The 13,173-nt window shown below is 41.1% G+C and overlaps 1 protein-coding gene across 4 annotated transcripts in view; it reads left to right on the forward strand.

The window, feature by feature from the left end:
- usp2a (ubiquitin specific peptidase 2a) overlaps positions 1-13,173 on the forward strand; it is a 50,737-nt gene that overhangs the window by 23,827 nt on the left and 13,737 nt on the right. Inside the window, exon 1 of one of the 4 annotated variants that reach the window (XM_022215128.2) lies at positions 972-1,547. The exons of 2 other annotated variants lie outside the window; for them this stretch is intronic. In XM_022215128.2, the coding sequence (XP_022070820.1) occupies positions 1,392-1,547 (156 nt within the window). In that variant the 5' untranslated portion in view covers positions 972-1,391. Of the gene's footprint in view, positions 1-971; positions 1,548-13,173 lie in introns of those variants that run through there. One more of the 4 variants, XM_022215127.2, reaches the window with a different exon arrangement.

Below are 13,173 nucleotides of genomic sequence, written 5' to 3' on the forward strand. Positions count from 1 at the left end.
ATGTGATCGTCAGCAGGCAGCTGATGTAGTGTTCACTTGTTGTCATGGTTACAGTGACGCCATGCTGCTATCTCGCAATGATACAGAAATCTTTAACAAATCTGTGGATCCAGACTATAAGCTGCATCACTGTCAAAATCTGATCACTTGGTCCTTGTGTCATTTCTGACCTTCCCTGAAAATTTCATCCAAATCCGTCAGTCTGGTTTTGAGTAATGTTGTACACAGACAGACAGACAGATGTCACATAACTCTGCATATTCCTTGGTGTACTAATTACTGTTGACGTTTGTCTCTGGTGCAACAACAAAATTCCAAGAGCTTCAGTAAAAAGCAACTGCATGAGAGGTGAAATGTCTTCAAGAATCAAAAAGAGAAGTCTGTTTTTTGACTCTCAAAGACATTTCTCCTCTGATCCACGAGGCTCAAGAACCCTCATGGACTAGAAAGTGAATTCTATTTGCTTTTTTCTGAAGCTCCTAGGATTAAATGACCTGAAAAAAGTGAAAATAGACAAATATAGTCAACGTAATGATATTTTAGCGGGAAAAAAATTCAAATGATAAAAATAAAAAATAGCGTTACAAACGGTCAAAAATGTTCAGATTTTCTAGTTTGTGTTCACTCTGCTGTTGATTCATCAGATCCTCATTAGAACTGTTAATTTTAGATCCAATGGGCCTAGCTGTTGTCAGCTCCTATAGTCACAGTTAAAGCTGTCCTCCCCACACAGCATGTATATGTCTGTCCTGCAGCTGTAATGTGCTGTTAGATTGTGCTTAATGTGCTCATGCTCCACGCAGCCTAGCTGTGTGTCCTGATGATTATGGAGATGAGAGTCTCCTTGGGGCGCAGTTAGTCCTTCAGAAGATGTGACGGCAGCGTGGCGAAGGATGATGGGGTGTGACGTAGACGGCGCGGCTGGAGGCGGTGCTGACGTTTGTTGTAGGACGAAGAACCGAGCCAGAGGAGGCGGAGCTCCGCTGCTGTAAAACCCAATGTGAACTCTATATGCAGTTATTGCCATTTACAGAGCACTGAATGGAGCCGCGGTGTCCACCTGCCTAGAATGATACAGCAGCTGGAGCGTCTTTCATCAGTAAAGCCTCCGTGTCCGCTGCCGCTCTCCTTCACGGTTATCACACAGCAAGTAAGCGTTTTACCGGGAGAGCCACAGGTCCTCTGTCCGGCGTGATTTGTGAGCTCGGTGTCGCTCTGTGAATGAATGAATGAATGACAACAGGCAGACAGCCTATTAGCAAGCAAGCAAATCGTCTAATTGTCCTTCCCGCAACAGAAATCGATTGAGTAAGTGAAGAGCAGGAGCGCTCAGAAAACCTCCGCTGTCGTCCGAACGAGTCGCTCCGGTAGTCCGCTTCATCGCCGCCAGCATGCCGAGCATGCGACAGTCGTACACGGTGACGGTACCCGAGGAGCCGCCGGCCGCCGCTTTCCCGTTTCTGAAGCAGGAGATGCGGAGGAAAGGCAGCATGTCTGGCTCGGTGCTGGTGTCAACTTTCGTAGGGCTTCTGATAAACCAAGCCAAGGTAAGAGACAGAGGAGCGCATCTCACCAGAGTCCATTCAAAAAGCACACTATTTAGTGTTTGTCTGCATGGCTTTAATTTTAGCAGCGCTGTGGACGGACTCTGTGAATGGATGTTAAGTGTGACAAGCTCCAGTAGCAGCAGTTAGACAATGGCTGGTGATGCGTGGTATCTACTGTCTTATGTAGGAGGTATCACGGTGTGTGAACGTACAGTAACAATAAACCGTCCAAGTGCTGCTTTACAGTTCATACTATACGACATTTATTACATGTTTAATACTTGTCTGTTTGAAAGCTTCTATTTAGTGTTTCACGGGGTTATTGTCAGCTCACATCCAGAATGTGGACAGCGGTTTATAGATTTGGCATTTGAGTTATTATTGCCTGCAGGCAGAAATGTGGGGGCTTTGTCATTAAAATGGGACACAGATGTTTGCATCACAGACAACGTTATGTATCTTGTGAAACATGAAGTGAGTTTAGTGTTGAAGTGAGTCATTTGCAGAGGTAAGCCGCTCTCTTAAGCCGCTGTACTCTGCTGTGCCAGGATCAGTAGGCCTGCACTGGCAGGTCACTGCTTATATAACCAGCCTTTAATCCCCTCACACACTACAGCTGCTCTTACTATACTGCTCTTATGTATCCTACTGTAGGTTTATCATGGAAATAAATACAGAAATAATCCACTGTGACAAGGCTTACTGTGAGCATTATCTAGGATATGCATGTTGCCCCTGGCTGTTTCCATATGGACATAGCTACATATTCACATATATGTAGGTCTGAGTACATAATGTATAGAAAACTACTGCATGTCAGGGCATCATTTAGACAAAGGACACAGGGGAATGCTTTAACATGAAAACAGCCATTGGTTTTTGGCAGTTTAAATTATGTTTGCATTATTTGGCTGAAGGTGTGCGATTATTTCTTCTACATTTTGTTTTAGACATAGTTGCAATTTTGATAAATTCAGGACATTATGGCAGATTTTGCTTTGGGTTTTATACGTAGTTTACTGCTCCTATAATCACATTATTTCTGTGTTTACAGGTCAAAAATGAACTAAATCGATAGATACATTCACTACATACTTTAAGTGTTCACATATGATAAAAACAAGTTTTACCAAACCAACATATTGACCCAAACCAAGTGATGCACTCAATGCAGCTGACAATGACAGACACTAAATTTCAATATGTGTCCTTTGCCAAGACTCTTATTATTATCTTCAACCTTGGTAGATAAATGGAGGTTGAAATTACCCATGCATTGTTTATAAAGTGAGATTTAAAAGCCTGCGTGTCAGCCACATTTTTCCTGATATGACAAGAAGAAGAGGAATGACATTGTGTGCGTGTTCCTGGGCTGCAGCGTGGCTGGAGCTGCTGTGTGCCAGCTTCTGTTATGTAATGAAAAATCACATTAGAATACACTTTAGAGCTGGCCAGGCCTGGCAGCTTGGCACACTTGTCTGCTTTGTTGTCACAGTCCACCTGCTCCTCCTGTCCTGTCCTTCTCCTTCTGCTCTGCCTCATCATCTGTCCTCTGCTCCTCCCTCTCTACAGACCACCATGACAAAGAAGCATGTCTTTCTCTTAGTGTGTGTGTTTATAAGTTTGTACGCAAGTGAAATGTGTGTCCAAGCGCGCATAAATGTTTGCATGAGCTTGTGTTGGGCTCTGTATGTTTATCAGCGATCATGCACATGTTTGTGCACAGCAGGCTCACGGTACAGCAGTGCAACCAGCTGTAAGGTTAAAGGTTGTTTTCTGCTGCAGCTTTCTAACTCATCCTCAACTGCTCACTGGAATCAGACTCATTCTGAAACAGTTACTTTAAGAATGAACCAGTCATTTGAATCATTTATCAAGCAAAAATTCGCTAGTCACAGCTTCTCCACCTGTGGTGCCTTTCACTGTTTTCTACATGGGCTAATTTATCTGTAGTGTTTTCAGCAGTATCTGTGAAAGATATTTCAGCAGAGAATTGTAAAATTAGAGGAAAAGCTCTCGAGTCCCAATGCAAACATCTGACACACCACGTCTTGACAGGTCATATTTAGGACAAACATACATAGGAACAGCCGTGCTGTCACACAGCACGCTACGTCTGTGTTGCTTCAGTGTAAACCATGTTTCATTATAACTTTCTATTGCTTTCATTAGCCAGGGTATGTTTTTAGCCCATTGCTGAATTTGTTCAAAGTGCACCCGGATATTGCTTCCATGTCACGGGTTTTACTCAAGCTTTGGATTCTATGTGATATAAGTAACCTACCACGTGGGTAAATCCTCACAAATCTCTCATTTTGGAAACGCTCATCTACATCCTGCTGCTGAATTCATTTTAATCTGTTTTTGTTTGCTGAAAACTACATCCTAAGCTAGTTAATATTAGTCACTTTGGAGCAATGAAGGCTTTTTGTTCCATCTTTGATTGGCTCTGAGTGAGTGAGAGTTATAGACGTTTTCCACACTGTTTAATCCGACATCTCTCTCTGGATCCACAGATTTGTTTGACATTTCTATATAATTGCAAGATAGCAACATGGCGTCACTGTAACCATGACAACAAGTGAACACTACATCAGCTGCCTGCTGATGATCACATGATTGTGATTCTACTACAAATCCACAACTGAGGACTTCTTGGGACTTATCTGTCAGAAATGATACAAGGAACAACTGATTAAATTGTGGGGGTGTTTCTGAGTCCCATCAATTCCCGCCGCCTGCTACATATTTATGTCACGCTATTCAGTATCCGTACATAACGTACACATGCATAACACACACCTGTGCTCAGTGCTAGGTCTTTTTATTTGTGGGTACATCTATATTAAATGGACACATTGTATGATGCCGTGATTTCTGCCACAACGTTTCTCAAGATTTCAGCTGTTAGAAATGATACGACTGAGCAGCTTTGACAGAGTACTGCGCTCTCTGAGTGCTTTTCTTGTTTTTATATTTGATAAACTCAGTGCTTAGAAAACCATCAAAACATATATTATGCTAAAATTCATCCTTAACCTCAACGTGTAAATAACTTTTTCGTTATGGTACCAGTTCCAAACACACCAAAAACAAGGCTTTTGCAGCTTGTTCAATTTTTCATTTAAATGTTTTACAAGATTATTCTTACTTCAGTCAGAAAAAGTGTTCATTTACATTTGACTTATTGGTGTATTAGACTATTCCTGTTAATGTAAGTCGTTCCTTTTCTGATTTTTCAGTGACAGAAAAAAATGTGATATGCTCGATGAGGATTCATTTCAGAGTCTAATCTGTCTACACAGCGTTCTTTACTTTTGTGGGAGTAACTTGGCAGCAGATCTTTCACACAAGTATGTCATGTTTTTTACACATGACTTTGTGGATATTTTCAGCACATTTGTCAAGCCTTATGGAGTGAACGTCCAATGTAGCATGTTGTGATCAGACACAGGCTGACCTAGGATCCCAGGCTTCAGTATCATGTAAACATTAGCCTGTTTGCTACCTTTGCTAGCACAGAGGGTGAATATTTATCCTGGTAGAGAATTGCATACCAGTGGAGATGTGTGAAGGAGAACAGAGCTGTTACATAAGAAGCCAGTGGATTGCTTTATGGTCACATGTTCTCTTGCTGTTATCTGAGCAATGTGGGATCTTAGTGCGATACCCCCAGTGGGTGAAGAGAGTGTGTGAAGAGTGTCTTCTCTCACTCTTTGACCTGACTAAACCAACAGGCCAGTTCAGAGGATCATGGGCAGTATTTATTTATGTTTCGCACAAAGACAGAAAGACAGCCATTGTTCTAAGTAGGAGGATCCCACTCTTTACTTGTTTGCATCTAAGTGTGCGTGAGGAAGACGTGGACGGTGACTCAGCCAGCTCTGATGACTGATTCCATCCCTCTGCGTGCTGTTCAGAAGGGAGAAATAAATAGATTGTCTCTCTTTCCCTATCAAGTGCCAACACTGAGCATGCATCTGTGCGCTCTCACACACGTTTGTACTTCTATCTTAGTGAGGACATCCATAAGCGTAATGCATTTCCTAGAGCCTTACCCTAACCTTAACTATCACAACTGATTGCCTAAACGTAATCCTTACCCTAACCCTAACCAAACCTCAATTCATACCTGTTCTCTAAAAACAAGTCTTCACCCTCAAACATGGCTGTTTCAAAGTGAGGACCGGCCAAAATGTCCTCACTTTGTAAAAATGTCCTCACTTTGATAGTTAAATGCAGAAAATGGCCCTCACAATGTAGCAAGTACAAGAACACACACACACACACACAGCATCGTACGGGAGCCAACACGTCACTCTTGCTCACATGGGACAAACTCGACGGTTGCAAATAAGGTAACTCATAGAGGGTGAGAGAGAGATTGTTTATGAGAGTCTGCCAAACACAGACACAGGTCAGAACAGACTGTTCTGCTGCTCACTGTCACACTGTTTTGCCAGCCAATCAGTAACTGGCATTCTGCGCTGCCAGGTGGACCAAGGCATCCTGCTGCTGGTAGTGTGAAGTTTAGTTTACAGCCCCAGGAGATGCAGGCGGGGGGGATGGTGGTACTCATTATTGCCTCAGTGTTGGAGGCATGCTGTAACAGTATCACCAATATTGCTAATTAGATATTAGTCATCCACATTGATTTTGATTTAGATCTCATTTGGGCTTACATTGTTGTGCATGAATATTGTGTTTTTATTGCTATTTTGTCTCACTGGAATGTCGCGGTATTCTGTCCTACTGTAATAACGTCAGAGCTCTCAAAACGGTTATATTTCTGGAAATGTAATGCCATGAAATTCAGGCGATAGAGCAGTACACAATGTGAGATGCTGCAATTGCATCGCTGTACTGTGGCAACTATCCCTTTTAATATCTTCTTGTGGTAAGTCACTGGGGGCAGTGTTGTAAGTCAGCACACAGGGCTGCTTTGTTGCAGTATCACATATTTTTAAGATAGTTGCACGCAATGAAATAGAAAGAGTGAATTTAATTTTGCAGGATTATTATTAGAAGCAGATATTACTGGCTTGCTGTTTTATCAACAAATAGTTTCTAAGTAGATTGTCCAAAAATATTACCATGTCACAGTAGATATTATGAGATTAAATTCTATATCATGTACAAGCATACCTCTATTTAGAAGTCAAAGACAATGTAAAGGTAAGGTAAAACAACATCAGCAAATGATTTCAACCCTGATAATGAGTAGCAGATTGTTAAAATATCTAAATTGTCTATTTTAGTATTTTTAGTAAATCATTTTGTGTTTAAATTTAATTACAGGCAATACAGAGGACGTCAGAGTGCTCCTGTGCCTTCTTTTATAGTCTGGAATATATTCCTCAGTGGGGCTTCATTAGGCTGGATCGCTGGTGCTCCGTGCTTGTTATTTCCTGACACCATCTCCAGCCTCCACAAGGTTTGGATTACAGAGGAGCTGCTGCACCAACAAGTGTTCAGAGGGTCGATTAAGGCAGTCCTTCTTTAAAAGCCTTAGTCTAATATTACCTTTGCCTTTATTCCAGTGGGAAAAAGAAGTTTTTCGTCCGCTGGCCTTAGTGGGTATTACATCCTAAAATTCACGAGCCAGTGCATTTTTAAAACATGATCGGTGCTTCTGAATCATCCAGACACAAACGCTGAATGGTAAAGTCTTTTTGGTGAAGTAGCCATCAAAGTTCCCCTTTAGAGTTTTATTTTTTTGTAAATTAACAAAACTTGTTTGGTGCATTTTCACACATTATAGCTGCCAGATGTCAAGCAGCAGAATAGTATGAGCCTGTAGCAACAGTAGATGCACAAACAAATACAGGGATTCTCCTAGACAAAATGGCCACAAGTTAACTTGATCCTAACCCATTGTATCACTTTCCTGAACTCATATGTCCTTGTCCAGTTCTTCTAATGAGTGATTGGATGCATAGGTATACAATAAAGGCTTTCCTCACAGTGTTGGAATGGCTTCAGTGTTCATCAGACAATTGTACATCCATGAACACACAGACAGTCCTCAAACTTTAATTTATTATTCTCATACAGTTAGTTCCTTATGATAAGAATGTGGCATTAAACATCCTCCCATCAGCTGAGCCTGTCCGCCTCGTCATCGCCTTTTGATCAGTATCAGCTGACGTCCGACGCTAAATAAAAGCACGACAGGCATTTGTTCTGCTGGATTGCTCAGATTATGCCTGATGTAAACACAGAATGCGTGCAAGAGAGTTTAAACACCCTGCTGTGGAGCAAAGTTCATCAAGTGGCCAGATGAACATTTGTAGGAGGAGTAGAAACCATTTCAAAAAGATTACGGTTTCTCTTTCTGTTGTTGTCTTCCTTTGCTCTCCTATGAAGTCACCCTTTCCAGCAGTGCCAGAATCAGGGATTATTCTTTCCTGCCAGCCTTCTCACCTTGCTTTGACCCATTTCCTCTGTCCCAACACCACCCTCCGTCCCTCAGGCCAGCAGTGCCACATCTTTGAATTAATTGAGCACAGTGGATGGACAGATTTTAGCTCCACCAAGCTGGGTACACGCCAAAAGAACATTTCCCCTGTCTCTTATTTCCAGCTTTAGGGAGCAGCTCTGCCTGGCCTCTGGAATGCTATTTATTGCGGCCTCTCTGTTCCTGATGCTTTCTACCCCCAGAGGAGTAGGGTTTCAAAAGTAGCTTGCACGTTGCCTGAGCTGCATCAGACATTTATGAATAGAGCATTTATCCAAATATCCCCCTGGGCTGCTGCTTTTGTGTGTGCGGTGTGTATCAGTCCGCTCACATGGAATAACTGGGAATATGTAGAGCGGACATATGCTCACTTTGGTGACTGCTGGTTTCAGTTGTCTTCTCTTCTTTACTGTCTTTTTTTCATCCTTTTCATTCTCCCTGTCCTATTAATTCTTTGGTGAAACCTCTTAGTCACGTGTCATTAGTACACCATCTTACTGCATTGTAAAATACACGAGAGAGATGCAGGGAATTGGTAACGTTGGAACCTAAATGGTAACCTAAGGATTTAATGTGTTACTTTAGAGAGTGAGCAGGTATTCAAATGATGGGATTGTTTCCAAGCAGCATGTGATGGAATACAAGGAAAATTTAGAGGAGCATTGTTGGTGGAGTGTGACTGAATATACTGTACTTGATTAAAATGACGTGATGGTTTGTAGTACTAAGGGGATTCGAATCTTGTAGCTGCTGCTTTTGCTTTGAAAAGCTGAAGTTTATACCCAGCGGTATGTAAAGTGCGTAGTATTTCCAGGCAGTTTTTTACAGAATGCAAACACTGGACAGTACACCACCTTAAATATCCCAAAATGCAGCATAGTAGTGATGAACATAACAAACAGCAACCAAGGCAGCTCAGCTCTAGTCTGATACTCTTCAGTTTATGTCTGTTTGTAAGGTTTCACTTTACCAGGATGGAAAGAGAGTGTAAAGATTTGTCAGTTTTATCTGAAATCAGGCAATCAGATGCACCTCTGACAATGAGACTTTCAGGGAGTGATGGGTTATTATGCAGAGTAGTGCATCTGTAGAACAGTAGTACGCATTTTGAATATGTAGTGCATTCAGAGAAAACCAGTGTTACAGGAAGCGTAAAAGAAATATGCCTCATAATTTCATTCCTCTGCCACTCTGACACACCTTCAATACATATGGAATTATGTTGTAAACAAGAAAGAGTGAATCTTAAATAGTAATCTGCAATGTTGAAAATAATACTAAAAATATGTACAAAAATATATATAATGTGATTGTGATTTGATTTGTGATAGTTAGGCTTCAGTTCAGTATATACAGTGTAACAGATTTATAACCATCAAGGCCGTGACTGTCTAACAAGGAAGATGACATGAGTTTGCAAAACCACTGACAGAACAGTTTATACCCTGGCCTAGATGCACTCTATCCTGGAGTATCCTAAACTGCTGCCTTTGCGGTTGACTAATTGCATTGTTTAAAATCTTGGTTTGGATTTGAAATCGATTAATTGTTTGGTGCTGCTTACACCACCACCCAAACATCCTCTCCGTTCAACTGTGTCAACATCAGCAACAAATGCTAACGGGTCCTCCAGCAAGAATCTGTGGGATGAATGAATGCTAATGTTCAGTTAATTGTATTGAATTTTTAGCGACCTGATGTACACAAGCAGAGAACATTTAGGAGGTTTAGGCAGGAACAGGCCACCATGATAAAGACTTCAGCGATGGTTAATGGCTTCAGGATACAGTCTGCTAGTATCCGCTGTACTTAGTTCACCTTAGTAGCATTATCACTACATTATCAGTTATCTGATAATGTTCCCTTACACACTACAATGACTTTTATCACCAGCAGCTCAGTTTTTTCCACTTCTTCATAGTGCCACATTCTGTGTACCCTGTTGAGATGTCCAGAAGGAATGAAGAATAATAGTAGACAAGCGTACTTTTAATCATCCTGTGATTGTAAAATGAACTCCTAACTGAACACCCCTGTACACTCTCCATTTGAGTCCTACTGTTTCTTATGGTGAGAATGCTTTGCTGGTACAGCCTTATTGTTAGTATGACTTTAATCCCACACACTGTCTGTTCTGGTTTGAACCGCTTATAGAGAAGAACCATAGCAGAAAAAGCATAACAGAATTAGCTGTCATTATAGTGGTGATTAAAGGGATGCTACAGGCTGGGATCAAAGCTCAAGCCAGTGATTTCTGGAGTGTCACACACACATTTAAGAATCCTGTTTGACACACTGTTTTAGCAATGAAGACTTAATGACATTGATTGTAATTGCGTTTTACACCATATCTGTTAAATGAATGGAGGTAGCAGGAATAAATCTGCATTTATTTGTGATCTATTGCTACTTTAGGCAATGAAACAAAGCCACTAAAACAATAAATCTTATGTCGTTTACTGTCAAAGTCAACAATGCTCCACTCCTGCTATTGCTTGTTGAAATCTCAACAGTATCGGTTTGTATAATGCAGAGAGTGGAGATGTCCCTGCACTGTGATTTGGGAGATTTTTCTCAACAGTTTGTAAAAGCCGCAATAAAAGCTGCTTTACTCAGCCCTCAGAAGAGCCGCTAACTCACCAAAAATAATGCCATTAGTGTGGCTTTTAGGGGACGGCTTTACTGTCCCATAATGCACTAAATGCAGCTTCTACAAAAAAAGAAAAAGAAAAGAACAAAAAAAGGCTTGACTTTAAAAGCAGTGGTGCTCTAGTGTGTCCAATAATCATACATCACATAGTTATTAATCAATCAGTAATATCAAATAATTTGAGAAATTAATCAAACTCACCTTAGTATTATAAAATATAGTTTTATCACTATTTTTCTACTCTTGACAAGCTTTTGTGGGACTTAATTGTATGGCATATTAGATATTTTTCTTTAGGAATTCCCTCCTTCAAAAGTCTGTTTATTTCATAATGTCATGTTTCATTCCATTATGTAATTATTCACGAAAGCTAGTCACATGAAATTTGATTTAATTATGCTAGTGTGGGAAGGTAGACCTGAAATGCTGAATATCAGAGCCAAATGTTTTCTTTTTTCAGCTTCAATCTAAAAATATTCCCAGTGTAAAAGTCACATCTGCTGCAAGTCGTTCACTGCCAGTTCCTCACACAATAAACCCTCTCTCTTACACACACACACAATGAGTCACACACTCCCTCCACACTCAGCATCGTCACTGTGATGTCACAGTGTCCTCTAGCATTTTCGTCCTGCAAAAAAGTAAGAATAGCGTTGCTACGGAGACAGAGCCGGGACGTTGTGTCATCATCGTGACGTAGGCCAGGCTGGCCGAAGGATCAGCCAATTGAAAGTGGACAAGCCGGCATTATTAAAAGCAAATCTGCTATTTTTGGGACCGTGGCATTACTCAGCAGAGTGCAGCAAAGTCAGACGTACACATTCCAGTGGTGGAGGGAAGAAGCTGTGTGTGTGTCAGTGTGTGTAACCAAATAAAATCTGAGGTGACTAGGGAGGATTTGTCCTGCATCCTGCTATAGTAGAGCTAGTGATATATCCACCCCAAGAAGTGTGTTTGTCTATGTTATATGACTGTGGCTAATAAAGTGCCATGTTCACTACGCTCACTCCTGGGGAATTTACAGAAAGAGGGATTTAGATAAGCTCCAGTTAATTAAACTGTAGATTTTCCCCCTCCACATGCTGTATTGACTCTGTAGACAGATGGCAGGGGTTTTTTATATAATAGTAAAAAGCCCTTCCTGTATCAGTACACATAACAAGATAAGCTGCAGGCACACGTTACTGGTGAACAGACGGAACATACTTCCATTCATGTGAACCTCCAGAGGCCCAAAAGCAGAGCTCAAAACAGGAAAGTGCTCACTTTGGCTTTGTCACATGCAGTGTCTTTCCTTACACAGGCAATGCAAGCAAAGCTGTTCTGTGTAGAGCTGAAATGGCTAAAAAATATCAACAGCAAGAGTATTTTGGGTATCAGTTGAAGCTGCACTATCAGTATATTGTTATTAGCCATAGATCAGATGTGCAGTGTGTTTATTGTTCAGTATGATGAACCCATAAACAATTAGAGCCAGATTTTTTTCAGCTTTTTAGCTTACTTTAGCTGCTGTTTTGTTTTTTGTCCACGCTTTCATCCTCCGACATTGTTTCCAGCCACCACAAGCAGCTGTTTTTGGTGAAGAAACCATGATGACCCCGCTGTACACTGCTCAGCAAACACACCGCTGAATGTAGTGAAGCATTAACCAGCAGCAGAGCCAGATATTTTTCTCAGGAGGTGGTAGAGATGAAAAACAGTGGAGGGGGAATATTGGACTTAAATTTGTCAAGTGGGCAGAAACTTGACACTAGATGAATGATAATGTTGTTCTAATGTGTCTGCTGAATGTGTACGCAGGCAACTGTTAGGTAACACATTCACCAAAAGAATTTATTAAAGGAATAAAATGCCAATGTTGTGTCATTTATTGTTTTGCTGCCCCCTAGTGACCCAAATGATTGGTAATTGCAGCTTTAAAATGCTGACTACAATAAATGGGCTTTAAGTCAAGCAAAAATGTCATACATTTGCTGTTTGCTGGCTAAATGTAAAGTTATTGCACTGACAGTTGAATAGACTTGTTGTCCAAACATGCAGTTTAAAAACCTCTCTGGGAAATTGTGTTTTTCTTGCTCAGTCAGGTATTTGGAAACCGACTGAGAAATTAATCAGCACTGAAAAAATCACTACAGCGGGTACAGGGCTACTACTTTGTGTTAAATCAGTCAAGAACTGTGCTAGTCCCACTGCTACAGAGTGGGATTAACACAGTTGGGGCAACGTTCTGCTTGAGTAGAAATTATTTAAGCCTAATACTGGTAGTTTGATTATTCATGGTGATGCACAACAAGCTAAGTCCAGTCACATAACGCATTCTGATACCTTTATGAGTGTCCATCACGTAGGACTATCCCTTGGGTCACAAGGTCATTGAATATGCAAACTGTGGTCAGTTGTGTTCGTAGCTGGATCTTTGCAGCCTTTTGAACTTCCAGGGTGTGGTGAGGCTGCTGACCACAGTCTCACCGTGTATGAGCTGTTTCTGGTCTCTCAGGCACGTATTGCATGTCATATTT

This window comes from Acanthochromis polyacanthus, chromosome 13 (genome assembly GCF_021347895.1).
Source record: "Acanthochromis polyacanthus isolate Apoly-LR-REF ecotype Palm Island chromosome 13, KAUST_Apoly_ChrSc, whole genome shotgun sequence".
NCBI lineage: Eukaryota > Metazoa > Chordata > Actinopteri > Pomacentridae > Acanthochromis > Acanthochromis polyacanthus.